Genomic DNA, 21,776 nt, shown 5'->3' with positions numbered 1-21,776 from the left:
AACAAGTTTCAAACTACAAAACATTATTCGCATTTTGACAGGCGTCGGAAGTAGCACATTTAGCTCTCTGCTGTATGATTTTGTATGACACAAATAGTAGCGGATTATAACATCAAGGGCTTTATTCTCGGAAAATATCACATACGAAAATACTAGGGAAATCTATATAAATACATGTATTATAGCATTTTCGTATACGATACATTTCGACAATACGGCCCTATGTTTTAGTTTGTGCAAGTCATATTTAGTTATGATTAAAAAGATACATAAAATTATAATTTTAGGTTAATAGTAGAGATATGCAATTTATAAATTAAATGTATACGTTTAAATAACTTTACAATGAATCATACAACATACACAATAGGTTATTTATCATATACATATATAAATATTTGTATTTTTACCAATGTAATATAGGCATATACGGTGTGCGAATTTTGTACGATATGCTGACGATTTTAGTGTGGCTATGCTGTCAATATTGATTTATTTTAGGAGAACTTGCGCCCGCGGATATATTGGACATATTGGCTTTTCGACTTTTTGATACATATTATATTATTCATGTACTTTTTTATTGAACAACGCATAACGATTGTGTATGGCTTTTATATTTAAAATAATTATTTGTACTAAAAGCTTTTAATTAATTAAATTAAATACCATTGTATTTATCAGAAACAATTGGTTTTATCCAAAATTTGTACGAAGGAACTTTTCATTATGGTTTGATTGCTTTTTTTTTATCTAATCCAGGTCACAAATATTTGAGTTACTGCTGAGTAGGTAGTCTATTTGAAATACAGTTCGCAATGCTTTGTTAAATCGGACGTTATATTTACTATATATAGTATAACAGTATAGTATTATACAGTATTACTTAAATTATAAACTTGCAAAAAATTTCAAATAATTTAGTAAATATAATTGTTGATATTAAAATTTGTATTTTATCAAATATTGCATTTTATAATGTTTTTATTATGACTATACAAAGTTATAAGTATATAAACATACATTGTAAAATTTTAAAACAAAATATTCAATTTGGATATTTGCATTCAGTATAAATATTTTTATTTTATATTAGTTATGCATACATGCTTCAATATATATACACACACATATAAGTAAATATATATTTATTTATATTTGTACGTATAGTACACACCTTGGTATCATTTATTTCATCTTTCGTTCCGACTTTAAGCATCGAAGCATAACGCAATTTCACGCATGCATTGTTTATATAACAAATGTATTTTATGTGCCGTTTTGCATGGCGTACCGCTATATTTCGGAGTTTAGTGCCTGTTTACCTTAAAAGCCATAACACGGCTTGACGCGTAATTTTCCGCAATACGCGGATTACGTAACTCAGTTTGCCAGACGGGATGCGAGATTCGCTGCAGATTCGGATTCTGGGATTCGGGTACGCAGATTTGTTCCCTTCGAGGGCTTGGCACGTCGAGAAAACCGCTCTCGTAGGCCTGAAAGTGAGGTCCTTACCCGCGGTGCGAATTTAATCAAGACACCTCGAATAGGCTGGATAGCGAAAGTTTAATCAGGCACCTAGCCAGCCGCCATTCGATGGCGCGCTTCGCTTACCGTCGGCGTTATTTTCGCAAATTACTTAACTCCTCCTCCACTTGGGAGATGGGACTGATTACCTGCTCGTCATTACGCAGCTTCAGCTAAATCGTCAGCAATCAGAGATTTAATCAGAGGGGAAAACCACGAGTGGATTCTACACAATATATCATGCCGCACCGCATAAGAGGATACAGATCTCCATCTGCTTTAGATAGTGCTTACGCTTGTTCTCGTTAAACATCGAGTTGCATTACAACACAATAGCGAGGATCTTAACTGCGTGCGATAACATTTAGTGCACATCGTCACAAACATAACTCACTTGCTCCAATTTACGACTTGACTACGTTTCGATAACAAGCATTCTATTAATTATGGTAATATTGTTATTTCTGTTATTTCATTCCATATTTGGATTAGTTTTATACACTGAGAAACAATTTATTAAATTTTAATTAACATTTCTTTGAATAGTCCTAGAATATTCACTTACGATAAATAAATATTTAGATAAATGAAAAAAATAATAGTCGAATCAGATACACACACAAATGGTTCTTATATCTAATAAATATCTATGTGTTTACATTTAGTAAAGATTACAATAGAACTATTTAAAGAAATATTTATTAAAGTTTAGTAATTTTTTCTCAATGTATTTATTGCATTATGATATTATATAACAAATAATCTTTATTATATCAAAAAAATGAATAAATTCTAAAATTCTAATAGGATTTCACACACACACACAAGTAGAATAATTACATATTCTGATAACACATTATTAATACTGATCTCATTTAATTTTCCTTAAAAAATAAATAAAGATATAAATGTAATTATTTTTATCATAGATAAAAAATTACAGAGGAAGGGGAATTAGCACAAAAGAAAGATCATCTGAAGAAAAATGTAAGAATAATAGACTAAAGAAAACATGAGAGAAAAGAACAATCTGAGAATCAGTAGAACGAGAAACAACCACTGAAACTTACAAGCTCGAGAACGAATAAAAATATATATGAGAGTAATTGAAGGAAAATAATATTTATGAAGAAGAACTAAAAAGAACAGCAATTGAATGTGAATAACGGACAATCTTGGGAAATGTGAAATATAATTTAATATTTATAATTTAATACTTAAACTAAATATTTATAATCTGTGGTCAATTTTCATTGTACTTATATATAATATTTGCTGTTAACATTGCTGTAAGCGAGACCATACATTTGTATTCGTAAATAAAAATATCCGTAGTTAAAATTTTTGAGATTAAAAATAAAATTAGAAGAAGCGAAATAATCAAACGATTATAAAAATTCGAATTCATTTTTTGGATTCCTTCTATCTATATAGAAACTTTTGTTAAGCAGTACACCAGCGAGAAAGGACCGTCAATTAGACGCCGAATTAATGTCGACATCATCGTATCGATGTCGATTCGATGAGTCATTTCTCACTGGGATGCGTTAAAATGCAAACGAGGATTCCGGCAACTACAAGTTAGCACAGTGTATCACAAAATGATGCTGCGAATTCATACATATTATCTCCTACCTGCGTGTTCATAGATTTTGCAAAGCCGTTCATCTTTGAATTTATTATGATGATCTGAATTTCATTCAATTAATTAACTACATGAATAAAGAGAATATCTTTCTCGATTAATGTATCTTCTTCTGTCCGCTAAATCGGACAAAGGAACGTATAATTTTTTGAGAGCACGACGCCGAGAGGGATGAACCTGCAACAGCTTTATCGAAGCTCGTTTAAAACCACGTCGGAATAATTCGCCGCATATAATGTAATATTGCCGTTGCGATCTATTACGATAATTACAATTGTAACGTGCGAGGCAGGGATCGTTTGCTTTATTAACGAGGAATTCTGTCGTATAAAACGATTAAAGAGAAAATATGGCTTGTACAAGTTAAACGCGCACGATTCCACGGAAGTTGCATTAATTGTGGCGATTATTCCCCGCAATTTTTACGAGTTCCCTATTTGCTTCTTCACGTCGCGATTTATTCTTCACATCGCGTACGACGAATATACGACGACATGATAAAGAATTCTCAGCGGCGGCAGAAACAGCTTTAATTAAAAGCGAACAAGATGTAAGCACACGAAATGGAAATCCGCTCGTTTTGTCGTCTTCCATCTCATTGTCAGCGAAATTCGCACATTATTTCCTTTAACGACGACGATCCTGAGAACATAATGCGAAGCGAACTAAACCGCGATTTTCGCGTTCCGACTTATGTATTGCTGTTATCTTTTGTTTTTTTTTATTATCAAGTTAGTCACAATAAACATGGAAGTCGCGTTTTATAAGACAAAAAAATATATATATAATTAAAAATTGACTCTGAAACGTTTACACTTTTATGATAAAACTGGATTATTGATTTAGACTTATTTTGACACGTTTTAAAAATATACTAAAAGAAAATAATAGGTTACCTCATCTGTAATGTTAAAACGATCTGAGATAAATCAAACCTGTGACTTTAGATTAAAATTTAATGTAAGTATATACTAAAAAATAATAAGTAAATTATACTAATTAATTTGACTAATTTTAATATACAGTTTTCCTATTTCTTTTTCTTTCTTTCTTTCAATCATGATAACATTCTTAACCCTCGATTACAGCAAGTCGTTTGTACCCGAAGCAAAAATTTTAGATATCTGATGATCGATATTATATTTTAAACTATAGGTAAAAAAAATTTTGAATTTTTCCTATTAATTGCCGAAAACGAAAATTTATTTGTCTTTTGTACTACAAGTCCTTTAAAATTTAGGTACAGTTTTCATAGGTTTAGTTAAGGATTAATAAATTTTGACAAGTAAACGTGTAATGAATTTGCTTTATTGGCTTATCATAGTATTAGCCTTAAGCACCATTATGTAGGTATACAAATACATCATGTATTTACGTACCATTTTATGTGCACATAATATATACGCCAACACATTATCTTTAAACATAGTATTGTTCACGATCACAAATGATATCGCCACTAAAGCTTAACAATTACTAACCTCCGTACAAACTCATCTATGCGGGCGGGTTAATCGCAAATTCCTTTTGCATTGGTACACGCTGGATAGACGAACTCTCTTTTGGGGTTCTCGACTTGACCGCTTGCGGGTATGTGGCACGCGCGGGATCTCTCAAGGAACACGTTCAAGCAGGATTGCTTTCATGTAGCGTCGTATAGAATTACAAAGGCTTTGATCCTTCACTTCGGCAAAGTGCTGCGGGCTATTATTGCCTTAAGTGCCGAAGTCAGAGACATACGCGGTTATCTCATTGATGAGAAAAATCGATCATGTTAAATGCTCGAAGATTAGCATTATACGCTCATGTATCATTATGTAATATCAATCAATTTTTAAATGGCTCTACTCCTAATATATATGAATAAAAATTTTTCTAAAGAATCGCAACTTTGAATGATACGATAAAGTAGAAATAAAAGTAATTTTTCGTTCTTGTACTTTGAAAGATTATTGTTGGATGTCGATAATTATATTTAACTCTGAGATATTTATAGTCGATTCTTATATTTAACCATCATAGTCATAAACTAATTACAGAGCTGTATTAGCATCTCTCAAGACAAATTTTAAGACGGTCTTAAAATATCAAGACAAATTTTAAGACGGTCTTAAAATAAGAACAATGAGTTATGACTACGAATATCGACCTAAGAATAATTTTGACACATTATGCAGTAAAAATAAAAATGTTGTATTAATAAAACAGTTAAGTATGTCAATATTGTAAAATTAAATCTTCATATTTTAAGAGAAATTACACTGCTTCTCTCGATCAGCTCATAAGAGGATATAATTTGTGACATTAAACTCTACTTACAATGGCATCAAATACGTATTATCCATATATTGATACGTGTAATGTTCACATGCCTGTGTTATACACGTATAATTATTTATATTACTTCGACGGATGTTCGCGTTAATACAACGAATGACTTAGCCGTTTATTACGAGTAACGAGATTAAAAGTGTAATTGATCACACGCTCATTGACCGAATAAATTTTCGTTGATAATCTCGCGAGACAACGTTGCGAGAAATGAATCACGATGCGACAGTTCGCAGCACGTGTAATACAATTTTTCGCGCCGCACGATGCGATAAGGACGATAAATGCGCTGATATATATTAGAAACATGCGTATTACCATGTTGAAACGTGTGAAAGGGAAATTACGCATGATACATCAAGTCATATAAAATTCTAATCTCGATCATTAATAACCATGAATAGAGCAGTGCTAGCACAGGCTGTCGCGACGTGTTTACGAAGCTATTTATCTTTCTCGCGCACTAATCATGGCTGGAGTAATTGTGGCTTGATTTTGCCATTAATGAGAAACTGGTTATTGACGCAAGTAGGTACTGGTCATTCCGATAGTTTCGTGCTATTTCGCACGAAATAGTAATTTATTGATAAATCCATAGAGATTTCAGGATCTTCATATTACAGAATAATTAACATACTATATATATATATAAATTTATATATTAATAATTTATAAATTTCAACGGGATTTTTATGGATTGAAGTATTAATTAAGACTCGAAGCCTGCAAGAAAAGAAATATATTAAATGTAGTGAATAAATAAATGCTATATTTCTGTTGATGTATTTCATAATTAAAGAAATTTTCTTTCTGTACATAAAATATCAGTTCATTACTTGCTGAAACAAAGAAATAAGTAATCTTTCCAGAATGTGTAAGTGCACGATATTTTTCCGAAGATAGATATGTTTTTTAAATATTTATATGTGTCGCGTTCGTACACAGTTAGTTATTTTCGAACGTATATATGGAATTTATACGTGCTACTTGTTATAATCGATAAGTAACTGTGAAACGGAACAACTGCAATTAATAGCACGAAATGCATAAAACGTCGGCTACATTTCTATGAGTTAATCGATATAAAATTGCATGGATGTTCAGCACGTTTGAAAGCATCAATGACTTGTTGCATATGCAACAAGCTTTGAGTCTATACAAAATATATATATAAACAAAATATTTTGAATAAAATATGAATAAAATATTTTTTGCATCAATACAAAGCATTAATACAAGCAAGCGATGCAAATATGACATCACTCACTAACGATAAAATCGGAAAATAAAATAATAAAAGGTTTAACGTAACGCACTGAGTAAGATGTCAGGTTAAAAATGAACGGATCAGAAGATTTTGATTATATTAATTAGAATTTCGGTTATTTCAATTAGAATTCTAGTAGATTTAATCAGAAAATTCTGATTTGTCCATTTTCAACCAGAATTCCAATCCAACCGGACATTTTTCTCACGCATATCCTTAGATATGACTAATCAAGAGCTGAAAGGCTGCTTCAGAAAGGTTAGTTGCACGGTCAAGTTCATTGAAGAACGTTAGTTGCGTATCACCTAAGCACATGTAGAACATTGTTCGGGACGAGAAACTTGATTTCGTTCGATCAACAGGTCTTAAGATCGTGACAAGTGCCGCTTTACACACAGAGCAAAGGTGTTGCGCTTGAGCAAGCAAGCGTGACAAGTGCAAGTGTATTAGAGTCTCGAACTTTGATTTACGTAGCAGCACTACCAACCCGTGAAGGAACGTTGACAGCACGCCGATGTATTAATTATTCGCAGGAACACGTGGCTATCGCGTTAATAAACTTATGAAATCTGTATGATAAAGAATATACCGTCCTATTATTTTCCAGGGTGTACAAACAAAATTATTCCGTATTTATATGGTAGATAGTATACATCATACTGGGTAAAAAAGCCTTAGTGAACATAGGTCAAAAATTCATTCTAGGTTGAATTCCTAAGATATAAATAATTTTGTATGTTAGTATCATAACTGACTTATTCGCTTCTACATGTCGTATGCAACGTGAAGATTTACCTCAGTGTTTACAAACCACGTTCTGAATGTTACGATTTAATTTCCATACACGTTCCATAATAAAAAATTTCATCGGGAATTAACCGAGCCGACATCAACCAGCCGATTACGATTGGATGAGTATTATTATTAGGGAGATCATTTTATTGGATCTGTAATTCTCAAATAAATAGTGCTGAATGGTTTTTTTAACACCCTATATACCTATATAAAGAGAATTTATTTTATTCGAATATTTGTATTGTTTAATAAAAAAAAAGCGTTATTATCGCATTGGAATATGGTATATATGAAAAGGAAATTATACTATCTAATATTCCAATAAAGAAAATCTTTCTCATCGCTTCGTGTTTTAATTAAGAAAAATATTAATTTCAAATTGATGAGAAAATTCATAAATGAGAGAAAAAGTGAGACAAATAGAGGGCAGATTGTACTAAAGATTTACATAGTCAATTGATTAATATATCAATATTTGAATAAGATAATTTGAATACGATAATAAATAAAAGATAAATTGTTAAGAATGAAATTCTTTAACGTGAGATTTATATCATTTGCTGGTTTTTATAAGCGTGCAATAAAAAGCCATAAATCAGAGAGATGGTCAACGTTTTGATACGCTTAAATTGCGCATTTAATAACATTTCAGCGAGTGAGAAGATCATCTATGGCGATATACGAGTGTTATCTTAATTGTCGATTATTTGAGGGCTTTGTTACCGTAATGGAAACAACACTCGATACGCCTTTTCGCGCGCCGTGTGAGTAAGTTTGTGAGTAATTAAGTACCGGAATGAAGATTGATTAACTACGCGGGGATGCTCGTTAAGATCTCATCGCTTTTGTATCGCGAACTTGTTGAAAGCTCTCCTCTCTGTCCGTGTTTTTGTTACCGTTTAGGGCTGTTAACGTTTGATCGAGCGTAAAAATGACCTAAAAAAAATTATCATTAACGATAAGTATACCTAACGATTCCACACTCAATTATCAATCCAAAGCTTTCTTTAGGTGTTACTAAAATAAAATCTTTATTGTCTTATAAAAAACTTAATATTTCCTTATGTAATCTTTTAATTACTTATTTTTATTAACAATTGTCAGTTTATTCAAGCAAATATATTTGATGAATTTGCGACATTCGACACATATAACAGAAGAAAATAGCAGTATCAATGAGTGTTGCGTATATAGCTTCATCTCCGCAGAAATGAGATAAGAGAAGAATTATTCAGTGATTGTGTACATCTTAGTAATTTGTAAAGCAGTACTCGCGGTCGGGAAATTAATTCGGGCGCGCTCTCAACAGGCGGTACGTGACAAAACGTAAAAATTAAAAGCTTCATAGTCGCCGGACATTCTGTACCTGAGATTAATCGCCGAACACTCGGCACTTCAGACGAAGCAGAGCTCTAAACCACCCCGACTACGACCGCGATATCTCGCGCAAAGGGCGGACAGAATTACGTTAGCCTTATCGTTAGCCGTTAACCCACGTGCCCGTTTCCGAGTGATACGTACAGTACGCCGTTGAAATTGCACCGGGAGAAAAATAGCCCGGAGAAATTCCGCGATGTTAGCATGTCGTACTACGTCGGGCTACGGTCGCCCGTCGGGATAAGTATCCCGAGCGAATGAGAAATTTCCGTGGGAATTTTAATTGAGCTTCTGACGACTGGGGCGCAATAAGCGCTGGAAAGCAAGCTGCTTCTGACTCGTGATCTCGTCCAGTGCGACCTCGCCGTCTGCACCCGAGAGTAAAAACTTCGCTTCTTGGTTGGAATTCACGTAATCCACGTAAATACATTTTTACGAGCTTATCACCGACGTTTACTATTGTTTTTTATTCGAGAGTTTTTACTCTCGGGTGCAGTCTCGTCTTTTGTTTGATTTCGGTGAACCTAAAGCCTAAAGGATATTTTAATTTTTTATATTTTCCATTGGTCGTTATTATTATACCGTGGAATCGTATTTAAAATAATTTAATATGTATCTTTCAATCTTTATCTTTATTAATAATTTTTCTCTTTCTCTTTCCTCGAAATAAATTTGTTGAAATAAATGGAACTTTAAATTTAAATTATATTAAAATTAAAGTTTTGTATTTTTCAACTAATTAATAATTAAGATCGTCTCAATCTATTTAGAGCTACAAAAAATAAATTTTTTAATTACCTAAAAGTTTAAATAGATGTAGTCTGAAAATAATTTTATTGGACACCAAATAAATATGTAGGACACTCAAGCTCGATGAATGATACTGAAAAAAGTTTTGACATTCTAACAACCAGTTTGAGCGTCCTATATAATTATTTTGATAACCCAACAAAATTATTTTCAGATCTGTGTCTAGCTAAATTTTTAGACACTTCAGCAAAATCGTTCTTTGCATTTAGCATTGTAATTTGTTAGCTTTATGATAATGGTGTGTCATTATAATATGATATATCATTCGTATTTATTTATTAGTCTTATAATTATTTTGATAACCCAACAAAATTATTTTCAGATCTGTGTCTAGCTAAATTTTTAGACATTTCAGCAAAATCGTTCTTTGCATTTAGCATTGTAATTTGTTAGCTTTATGATAATGGTGTGTTATTATAATATGATATATCATTCGTATTTATTTATTAGTCATTAATAGACTGCGGAACTTTATGCAAAATACTTAACTGAATATTAACTATCGGACAGTTTTAGTGGTCAATCGTTGTTTGTTAAAGAGTTATTAAAAAGTGAAGTAAAAAGATTGAGATTGCCATCTGTAAATTTACAAAATTGCAAAATATGCATTTTATGCAAAACGTTCAGTTAAGTATTTTGCATAAACTTCCGCAGTCTAGTCATTAACTTATTATTTCTTTGTTGTACTACAATATAAATCTCTAATTTATTTATCTCAGTGCATTTGCAATGTGTGTATTGTATTGCGAAATACATGCGCCTCGAAGATATTTGAATCGTCGCTCGTGTTTGAGGAATGAACCCTCGAGAACCGACAGCGCGGGATAGCCTACCGACGGAAGAGTCGTCTACTGACCACCTTTCCTCTCCACTGTCAGCAAACGCGTCAAGTGTAAATTGCAGTAGATTCAGCCGATCTAGGTCAGATCCTTCGTGCACGGGTTGTCGGAACTGCGACCGAGCGCTTCGCGATTAAACGAATCCGCGAATGTGGGAGACTCAGGTTTCCCTCTGAACAGGTTTCCCTCTGCGAGGTAGGTCTTCTTTCTCTCAGCCCCGGAAGCCCCTTATCACCTCCTGAAATCATACCTGCGTCGGGATCGAGCTTCTTGATTTACGATCTGGGGATACGAAGTTGCACACATCGCAGCTTTTACAGCTCGGACCACATATACGATTGATCTTTTCATATAACGCGCGATACTTTGCTCACCAAACTATTTCGATTCGCGGAATTTTGACGAGGGGATTTCGTGCGATACACGATTTAATGAATGGGTTGAAACAACACGCGAAATTCAAAGAAAGTTATCACGGGCAAATTGTACGGTTGCAATTAGAATTATAATTAATCTTTAACTGATACGGCGAAAAGGAGAAAAAGAGTCACGCACGTGCTACAAGAACGAGATCATTGACATTTCTAAATTTTAAAGTGGGAATGTAGCATTAATAAAATATATCATGTAAGTTAAGAAACGAGCACAGTGTGTTATAGATATTAAAAATAAATTAATAGTTTATTCATACGACATATGCATATTTTAAGAATAAAAACGTTTCATAAACAAGAAGAATGGTTTTGCTGATGCATCTAAAAATTTAACTAGATACACAGATCTGAAAATATATATAATTTTATTTGGAGCTTCAAAATAATTAAGTAGGACATTCAAACTGGTTGCTAGAATGTTAAAGTTTTTGCAGCATTGTCACTAACGCTTATCATTCTACATAATTATTTTGATGGTCCAACAAAATCATTTCAAATTTATCAAACTAAATTTTTAGATAGTTTAACCGTTCTTTTCATGTACTCATTATTAAGTCTTTTCAACTAATATATAAAGAAATAATTTAACAACATATAATTAGATAATCGATAAATGTTAACTAAATAAAATTCAAATTCATACCAAAACGTTAAAGTAATTAGGTTCGTATATAAAAGTCGCAAAGGTCAAGCATAAGACCATATCAAAAGCTAGACATATATAAGTGATCGAATAAAATAAAAAAAAAACCTAAAAACGTCTTAAGCATCGGATATCATTTATTATACTTTTCACAGATTCCCTAATTAATTTGAAGTGTTAGAGATGTTGCCTGCAGAGAAGTGTCTATTTGATGAATGTAATTATCATAAATACCCCAGTACAGTTAAGAGTTGCATTACAATAATTAGATATCCCATTAAATTGATTGCTCATAAATGGCAAAGTACATCTCTCAATATGCGCGATGGAAACGCCAATTAGTTTAATCGAGTCTCATTCACCTTCTGACGCATATCACGTGCGGAACGAAAGCATAATACAGCTGGCGACGCGACGTTTACAAATGTTATACCGGTTATACCTGAAATCGCAAATTGTAGTATGTGCTAAATTATTTATGCTGACATGTCGGCTAGCTACAATACTCGCACACCATCAATCGCTCAATTCTCACGTTAATGAGTTTGAACTTCAATTTATTTATTACTTCTGTCATATTATTTTCGTACATTGAAAACTTGGTTGCACGAAGATATAACGAGTGGCACGTTCAATTTATTATTCGTAGGTATAATAAATTACTTGGGAATGACATCTAATATACTTGCAATGTAATCTTCTTCAATTTTCAAGATGAAGATAAAAAACAATTTAATGCTTTCCGGTATATAAGACGCGCAGCAGCGGGACGTTCTCCATGACGATATCACGTCATTGTTTCACGGTTCTGGTTTAGTTGATTATTGTTATATGCATACATAACATCTCATTCGACTTGCCATGCCTTGAAGTGCTTCCACTTCAGACAGCCACAATAGTATGGAGAAATATGCAGAGAGCTAGCACAGATGCGATAACGATACATTTAATCGTTTGATGTAGAGAGATACGAGACCATTTGCCTATGCATGCGCGCTCATAATTGAACACATTTATATTCGCTAAAGAATAGCGGACTCGCAATCGCACACTCGTCGTCGTTCTCATCATCGAAACAGCCGTTTGTGTCGTTTCAAAGGGTTATCGAACCGGGCTAATAGTGGAGCTCTTTACTACGTACATCCGCAGAATTTCTTCACAAAGAAAATCCAATTAGCGGTGCGTATGGCGAGCACTGGCGGCTGTATTTCCCTTCACGTTCATTATCATAGCCGTAGTCCATTAATCGGGTTATCAAATGTGGCGAGGTCGATCGTTAATGTCTATCCTACCTTATTGGACGCTGCCATAAATCCCACCGATCAAATTATATGTCGCGAGTAATGAGCATTTACGATAATAATATATTATAGTAATACTTATATTATTAATCCGTGCGTTATATTGTATAAACGGTAGCTTGTTAATCGCATGGTCGCATTTACGTTCAGTTGTTGCACCAGATTTATCATATTATAGATACATAGCGCCGCTTGTTATTTCAAATAGACGAATCGCATGGATGTTTTCGCATGTATACGTGATACCGTATAATTCACTACACTTTAGCGAATATGCTAATCATCGGCGCTAATCGGGAGACCTGCCACAGAATTAAAGCAAAAAGCAGTTACGCATGAATTTAATATTAATTGCGCGTTTCGCGTATCGTGCGCAATGATGAGAGAAGGTAAAGAGAATTTTTACAGATATATCAACCCGACATTTCTTCGTCACGACAAAGAAGGCGGAGAGACGTTTCCATCGAGCGCTAGCTAACTTCCGGTTGGCTCTCCTTCGTGAAAGCCGCGTATCTCGCGTTTTAAACTGCAGTAAAGAAAAAAATTCTGTGTCAGCTGCTTAAGCTTAACGTCAGTGTCGTTCTTTAAATATAAAATGCGAATTGTTACAAAGCACGCAAGTCTTTGTCTTTTAACTCTTTCCTTGATAATTCATAAACTAGACAGATAAATTAACTAGAAGACTAATCGTCGAGAATTATTACATTATAGTAAAAAAAATTTAAACTTTTCGGCAAATCGCCATTGTATCTTATTTCATTCACTATTCATTTTGTCGCTATTATATTTCAGACGCAACAGACAGCAATAAAATCTTATGCGAATGGACAATTGCGCTTAAGAATTGCTTTTTATTCGAGCGAACGCGTCTTTTATGGAGCTCCTGTTTTCGATCGAGCCGGATAATCTCGATAAGAAGCGCATCGTCTCGTCAATATTGATTTAAGAATAATTCAGAATGATAAGACTAATTCAGAAAGAAATAAAAGAATGATTCTTGTTTATAAAATAATTAATTAATAAGTTGACTTATATAAGAATTAAAAAATATAGCACCAAAAATGTGGCGATACAACCTCAATAAATCTTTTGAATATTCGAAGCAGAAAACTAACGTAATACTCTTATGCACAATCAATATTTACTCTTTTTCAAAAAATATTGCAGCACAAGAGCAGCACGCAAATACAATACACGCACCGTTGTTATATTTAGTTAACAAAATAAATTTAAATTAATATTAGTATAACTTTTAGTAACGTGCAACTTTCTCGCAAATTATTAATGGTATTGAATATAATATTTAGGTATACAATTCATTTTATATGTGGAATATTAACAAATTTCAAAAATTGATAAGAATATAATTAAAATGCGTTCTATAATAACAATTTTATACGAATGTAATTACAGTATTGATGATCATTTGCAGGTAGGCATATATATGCAGTTACGCAATTCAATTTAATTACTTAATTTATATCGCATCATGTGCAAATATGGATGCTTCGTAAATGTGAATATTATTAATGCGCTTTGTATCTTCTAAATAATTATTGGCAATACTTTGAGAACAGGTTTACATGATTTAATAAAAATCTATAAGTATTCACAAACAAAAATAGATTCTCTCAACACGTTAGGTATCGCGTCTTGAGGAAAGCTCACGGTTGTAGTACGTATTTCACAGGAAGAAGGAAGCCATTCGCGATGCCAGCTGAGAGGAAGGAAGCGATTTAATGCGATCTCTTGGATCATTTTTCAATGCACGCTACGCGAAGATGTGCTGTCTATTAATACGTAATCGGTTTTATGACATCGCGAGTCATCGTGAAACGCCATTTGGAACTCGCATCGACTCTTGCAAAGTGGAATGCTTGTGCAGGACTGTCAGTACAATTTTACTTACTGTAAACAACACATATACGCAAGAAACTAAAATAGATTCTTAAAAAAATGTTATTCAAATAATTTTTGTTCATCATATTTAAAAAATTGTAATATTTTAATATTCATTTTCGTTCTATAATCATTTTGCCATAGTATTTTTATAATGTTAAAAATTAATATTATAATGTAAAAATAAAGTAAAATATGTAGGTACTTATATTAAAGAGAGATCTTTATAAAATACCATAAAAATTTAAAATTATGTTTACAAATAATCTAACTTAAAATAAATATCTGTCTTTAATATGTAAAATAATAAACATTAAAAATACAAACGATAAATAATTATAAATAACTTACCCTCATATATATTTCAGAATTTTTAAAAATCGAAATGATTCTTTTAAAATCCAATTATATAACTGTGAGTTATTTATAATTGGATTTGAAGTTTGCATTTTTTTTATACATTAAAAATATGTTTTTCTTTTTAAATCAGATTTTTAGTAAATATAATTCTAAGTTTTTACAGTCAAAAATCTATCTTTAATGTAAGTATCTAGTTATTTTTGTTTTGCTTCTATATATTAATTTATATATTTGTAGATATTGTTATAGTATTCAAATTAGTGGGATACTTTATTTTTTTTTAATACTGTCTTTTCTATTTATTTTGATACCGTCCATTACAGACTAAAATGTAAGTGAAGCTCTCTAGTGCGCTTAATCTTATTACCACAGTTTGTTTGTTAGTTACTTCCTCGTTTATTAATAGTAGCATGTTCTCTTCGTACCATATTTATCTGACTGTCTCGGAAGTACATCTTCACATGGACATCTGCATAAGCAATCGGAACCGGAACCGGGCGCGGATGTGCACACGCGTGTATGCGCAGCGACGTGTATGCAGAACGTGCCGGTATAAAAGCTTAGAAAATACGCTGGTAAGTTGCAGTTCTCACTTGGCCGCCTCAAATATCGTAATGGTGAAGATGACTTTCAAGGTAGAGTGTCGAAACTCGTCGCGACGGAAGGAAACGTGACGCGGATCAGAGAAAGTGCTCGTTAAAGAACAGCTCCGCGACACAGAGACGAAAAGATAGAAACAGATATAGAAAGAGATAGAAGGAGAGGAAAAGAAAAAAGAAAGCAGAAGGAGAGAGTGAAATATAAAGGGTTAAGAAGGGAATAAAGGTGGAGGGCGATGGATTCTAAATTGCCATTAATTAAGCACGCATAATTGGCCCGGTAATACGTGCTTGGAAGGAAGTAAATAATTCGACACTGGGAAGGTATAAGCTCAACGCGGTTTTCTCGGAGACCTAAGCAATGTCGTGAATGTAAAATGGGATTAAAGTGTTCCTTGACATTAAGTCTACTCGATGTAATTAGTTCGTTCAGCTGGATTGCCACGAGCGTAAGTTTTTGCAAAAGATATAGTGTCCGTTTCACAGCGGAGCTGGGCGTGCTCAAGAGATAGGTAAGGATTCTGGGGTTGAACTTCATGAAAATTAAAAAGTGCACGCTGACTTTTAACAAACGTTTCTCTTTAATTGTATTAAGCGCTCGTTCTTTTGTGCTTGGCTAATCTTGAAGTCTTCTCAACCTCAGAGGTCTTATGTTAGTTGTTTTATTATAGCTAAGAGCTTCTATTATTTTCTTACGTACATGTGTGTGTATACGTATACCAGTGAATACATTTTCTGCTTATATATTTTAACGAACTCGCGTTTTACTTCTATTGTGAGAAAAACTGATATTAAGAGTCACTAAAGCTTTTAAATTAAGTTATTATTCTGATGATAATTGTGTAAAATTGTTTATTATATTCAACTTGTTTATTATATGCTACAAATTTTGAGCGAATTATAATGTAACATTTATATATGACTTTTTGATAATGTTACATTAAGTATACATGATATTGTGAAGTTTCTCATAACTCGACGAGTGCATGTAAAACCTTACATAGTACATTTTAACATGCACATATTCTATCTCTTTTCGCATATATTCTACTATATTCCTAACTTGAGCGTATACTTATATATGCAATAACGCAAACTGTACTTCTCCACGTGCATTTTACATATATAATCATTATGATAAAACAGTGTCTGCATGTTGCATTAGTTTTGACAAAATTTACATAAAATAAAATGATAATTTATGCTTGTATCTTATTGCTAGTAACATAGTCAATATTTTCAATCAAGTATCAATTTTGAATAATTTACAATATATTATGTTTATCGTTTTACGTTGCGTGTTCAATCTTGCTCGAAGAGATAATATAACAATCTGCTGATTACATCAATTTATAATTACAAGTTAAAAGATTTTAATATCAAGTGAAAAACTTTAATTTTTAGTCGCGGAAGCTGATAAAGCAGAAATCAGTTTCACTAAAATATCTAAAAGTTTAGCTAGATATAAATCTGAAAGTAATTCTGTTTGGACTACCAAAATATTGTAATTATGCAGGACACTCAAACGCCTCAAGCTATGTAGTTGCTGGAACGTTAAAACTTGTTGCAGCATTGTCATCACGCTCAGGTTCCCTAAAAAAATTATTATGATGGTCCAACAAAATTATTTTCAGATCTGTATCCAGCACAATGTCAGGTCTTTTAACATAAAATCGTACTTTTCATGTAATAATGTTAAAAAAATTAGGATTAATTTAATTAATCTCTTAATTTTTAATTAATTATATAAAATGTATTACGCCATTTATACCGAAAGAACGATTTTGAAGTATCTAAAAACTACAAACTAGATACAGATTTAAAAGTAGTTTTGCTGGACCATCAAAATAATTATGTAAATAATTCAAACATAATAAGCAATGCTGTCAAAAGTTTTAACATTCTGATAATTAGCTTGAACGTCTTTTTACATAATTACTTTATGCAAATTTGTACAGCTAAATTTTTAGATATTTCAGCAAACTCGTTCTTTTTGTGTACGAGCAAAGACGAAGAAACTTTTCCCGATGAATCGTACGTTCATTTCGCTCTTTCAATCGAATCACTTCCTCCATCGTATTGGTTTACGTTGGTTTGAACATTGACGACCGAGCTGTCGGGATCCCCGTAATTAAAAACGAGAGGTCGATGACCCGGCCATCGCTACTCGATGTCGACGTATATTGTAAATGTCTAGAGTTTCATCATGGGATCGAGTGTGTTTTGTATACACAAGCGACATCGATCGTATAGATCACGGTTACATTTCCGTGCAATTTTGACTCATCCAACATATTTTACCAGCTTGAAATATTCCACCTTGTTTGACTGTTTATACAGGCGCACGAAAAAAGTATCTGACATTGGAACACATAAAAATGTTTAAATCACATCTTCCTTCGCTCGGCAATTCCTTCCCGTCAATCGATTTTATTTTGCAACAAAATTTTTTCTAAAAGAAGCTTTTTCCCCATAAATAAGAAAATCGCAATGGACCAGGAAAATTACGAAGACGGGTAAATATATCCAGCGCTCATGTAAATGAACTCTTCGGTTCATAACGCGCGCTATTTACAATCATGATCGATAACTACCAGAGCATCGAAAGCCCCTTCCGCCGTGTCCAGAGGTGAGTTCCCGGACAACACGACACCATCGACATGAACTTCTTGTGTCGCAGGTCACCGTCGCACTAACCATTGGCCTCGCCCTGGTCGATCGATCAATCGCCGGCGTGATACCGCTGGACCATCATCATGTCTCGGTGGCTAGCTCGTACATGCATTTTCAAGGGCCAGTACAGGGACCTGAATACGAGGTGAAAGTGCCACACGTACCTTTGGACCATCTCAGCGAGCACAACTTTTTGGGCCACCACGAGCTTCCCCATCACGACGGTTACACGGTTGACTATGTGGCGAAGCCAAAGTACGAATTCTCATACGGCGTCGAGGATCATCATACTGGCGACTTTCACGGCCAGAAGGAGTCCAGTGATGGTAAGTGAAAAAGGACGAGTCACTTTTATGCTTCCGTGACTTTCGCGGGACGACAACGCGACGAGCCGAGTCCTCGAATGGCTGGCTACCTGTGGCTACGGTCGTTTATCCGATTTCCACCGGCGCCAGCACGACGTTCCGCTGACGTTGGCAAAAATTGCCATGGGTGAAAAGAAAATTGCATTTCTGCGAAGACTGTCCACGAGCGCACCCTCCGACACATCGAGAATACACGAGCAAGTATGCGCGAATGCTTATGCGTACGTGTATGGGTGTGAGTGTGTGTACATTCGTGTCAACTCTTCAGTTGGAACTACGTTTTCTTACTTGAGTTGTGAAGTTGACTCGAATTGTAAACTGACTTCAACGGCACATCGGTACGATACTGTACAAGCGTGCCGTGTCGAAATATAAACTTACCTCAAAATAGAACAAACTTTACAAATGTATTCCTTAATCAAGTTGGAATCAATTCTTCTTTAGTGAAAGAAAGCTTTCAATTTTTTAACTACAAGCGACTGAAAAACATTTCGGGAATTACGCTTCGAAAATTCAAATAAATAAAAAAGGTTTTCATCTGCGCTTTAAGCAAATTTTATTCGAACAGAATTTTTTGAGTTTTAAATATGTCACGGTACGTAATATAAATATTTAAAAAATTATGAGAGAAGAGCGTTCCTTATTAAACCTTCATTCTAAAAAATTAGTTTTGAATTAATCAAAAGATACGTATGCAAAGATTCAAACATTTTATTTAACATTTTGCATAACTACGTAAAAGTGGAATTATTTAAAATTATATATATAATATATTGAGATAACTAAACATTGCGCGCGATTCTAATAAAATAGTTTTAAAATAAATTTAAATTTTTATTCTTATGCATAACAATTGAAAAAGCAAAGAAATAATAGAAATTAATAAATAATATTTATATATAGGTTGCTCTAATTCTGGAATTATTTTAGTCATTAGAAAAATTTGTTTCGTTAAACAGAATTTTTCTATAAAATAATTATTGATAACATAAAAAGTTATTATTAACCTCCCGTCTGCAATCTGAATTTTTTTTGGCACGAGCGAAATTTCACTTCCAAACTTCGAAATAAAAGAGAGTGGAATCCAGTTCCCTTATTGCTACGTTATACATATTTTAACAAATTTTTACTTTTACCTCATTTTTGCTAAAATTTCAACTTTTATTGAATACAAGCTTTAACATTTGGGTTAAAAAACTATTTGATAATGTAATAGGGAAGTTAAAAAATTACCCTGAATTTTTCCATATTTTTTAAAAGCTTGAATAGTAAAAAACTTGGGTTGGACAAAAAAGAGGCAGATTGCGAGCGAAGAAAGTAAAAATATAATAACATCAAACGAAGAAGATTTAACCATTTTTCTACCTCCTGTCACGATTATCCACAATCTCGAACTGCATCAAGAAACTCCTTTCTACCTCTTGAAGGCTATTTCTTTCACGCAGGACACGGCGTGACCGGGGAGTATACCGTGAAGGATCCAGGTGGTAGCCTCCGGGTCGTCACCTATCACGCGGACAAGGAGGGATTTCACGCAGTAGTACACACTACCGGGAAGAATGATCATTCAGGCGGAGTCTACGGCGGTCAAGGACATGAGACCCAAGACCATCTACACGAGTACGCCGCGTTATCCGCGCACGCTGCAGCGTTCTGAAAGAAAACTATAGCGACCACCATGACAACTGGTGACTGATCGCTTTTGTATGTACCTGGCACAATTAGACTTTTCCTTTCCCGAATCGTCAACGTTGATGTTTCCGTTTTGTATACCAAAGGTAACAACGGTGCTATCCGTCCGACATTACACGCAAGGATAACGTATCGTATATATTTGTAAATATATAGTTTATCCCTCTTATACACGATAAACGACATAAACATGATGGAAAAATACATGTTTATCCCTTTTGTGTTATATAGGCAGCAGTATGCCCTGCTTTTCCAGTATAGAAAATTATTGACAAAATGTGATAGACACATAAACTATATGAATAAAAATTTACAAGATTAATAAAGGTTTCCGATGAATAATTGACGTTTCACTTAATTGAAGTAACGTGACCGAAAATATTTTTTATTATGTACTCCTATTCTTTTATGCATAAAACTCTTTTTATATTTATCGAAAACCTTTTAATTGATTAACATTTTAATCGAGCGCTCGAGTTTATTTGAAAACTCCCGTTGAAATGAGTGAAAAGTTAAATATACAATATAAGCCACCCACAAGTTATAATTACTCAATTTGCGAGAATTTCTGCGCTTTACTAAAATTACTCGATGGCCCGAATTCTGACCGGATTCGTTAAAAAAAAAAACAATACAAAATATTTGAAAAATATAAAATATTTCTAAAAATACAATAAATTGATCATTTTGTAGTCCCAATTACAATATTTATTATCGAATTTATTTTTGAAAGGATATTAACAATACTATTGTTTACATAAATTTTACATACTTTTATGAATTTGACAGACATTAAAAGGTATATTTTATTTCGAATTATATAGTACTTTATGGCAAAAACAAAGTGACGTGTGCCTAAGCTTATTAACTAATACAGCTGATCTGATTATGAAAGGTATACGAGAACTATGTCGCAACATATTACATAGCAGCTCAGAAAGATAAAGTGACAGTGATGATACACGCGTGGTGCAATTGCTTTAAAGTTATGTTGTAAATTATCTGTCGCATTTCAGTGGGACGCGACATAATATGCACATACTGTAATAACACGGAGGTCGCATTGTTACGAGATAGAACATCTTATTATGCGACTATCGATCATTAATACCAGGAAACTGCGTGGCAGAAGATCCGCGAGCAATACACGTAAGGGGTGGATCGTTAGGTATTGCGCACTAATAAAAATCAACTGCTCGTAACAGAGGAATACGAGTGA

General features: G+C 33.4%; 1 protein-coding gene across 2 annotated transcripts in view; it reads left to right on the top strand.

The window, feature by feature from the left end:
* The window catches only part of LOC108761770 (cuticle protein 19), a 48,209-nt gene extending 27,059 nt beyond the window's left edge, over positions 1–21,150 (top strand). The window contains exons 1-3 of one of the 2 annotated variants that reach the window (XM_018508487.1): positions 16,257–16,276; positions 18,508–18,826; positions 20,311–21,150. In XM_018508487.1, the coding sequence (XP_018363989.1) occupies positions 18,607–18,826; positions 20,311–20,522 (432 nt within the window). In that variant the 5' untranslated portion in view covers positions 16,257–16,276; positions 18,508–18,606 and the 3' untranslated portion in view covers positions 20,523–21,150. Of the gene's footprint in view, positions 1–16,256; positions 16,277–18,507; positions 18,827–20,310 lie in introns of those variants that run through there. The other variant, XM_018508486.1, reaches the window with a different exon arrangement.
* The last annotated feature ends 626 nt before the right edge of the window (positions 21,151–21,776 follow it).

The sequence above is a fragment of the Trachymyrmex cornetzi genome, unplaced genomic scaffold (assembly GCF_001594075.2).
Source record: "Trachymyrmex cornetzi isolate Tcor2-1 unplaced genomic scaffold, Tcor1.1 scaffold262, whole genome shotgun sequence".
Classification (NCBI taxonomy): domain Eukaryota; kingdom Metazoa; phylum Arthropoda; class Insecta; order Hymenoptera; family Formicidae; genus Trachymyrmex; species Trachymyrmex cornetzi.
The sequence above is the reverse complement of the archived record's forward strand: the minus strand, read 5'-3'. Positions and strand labels throughout refer to the sequence as shown.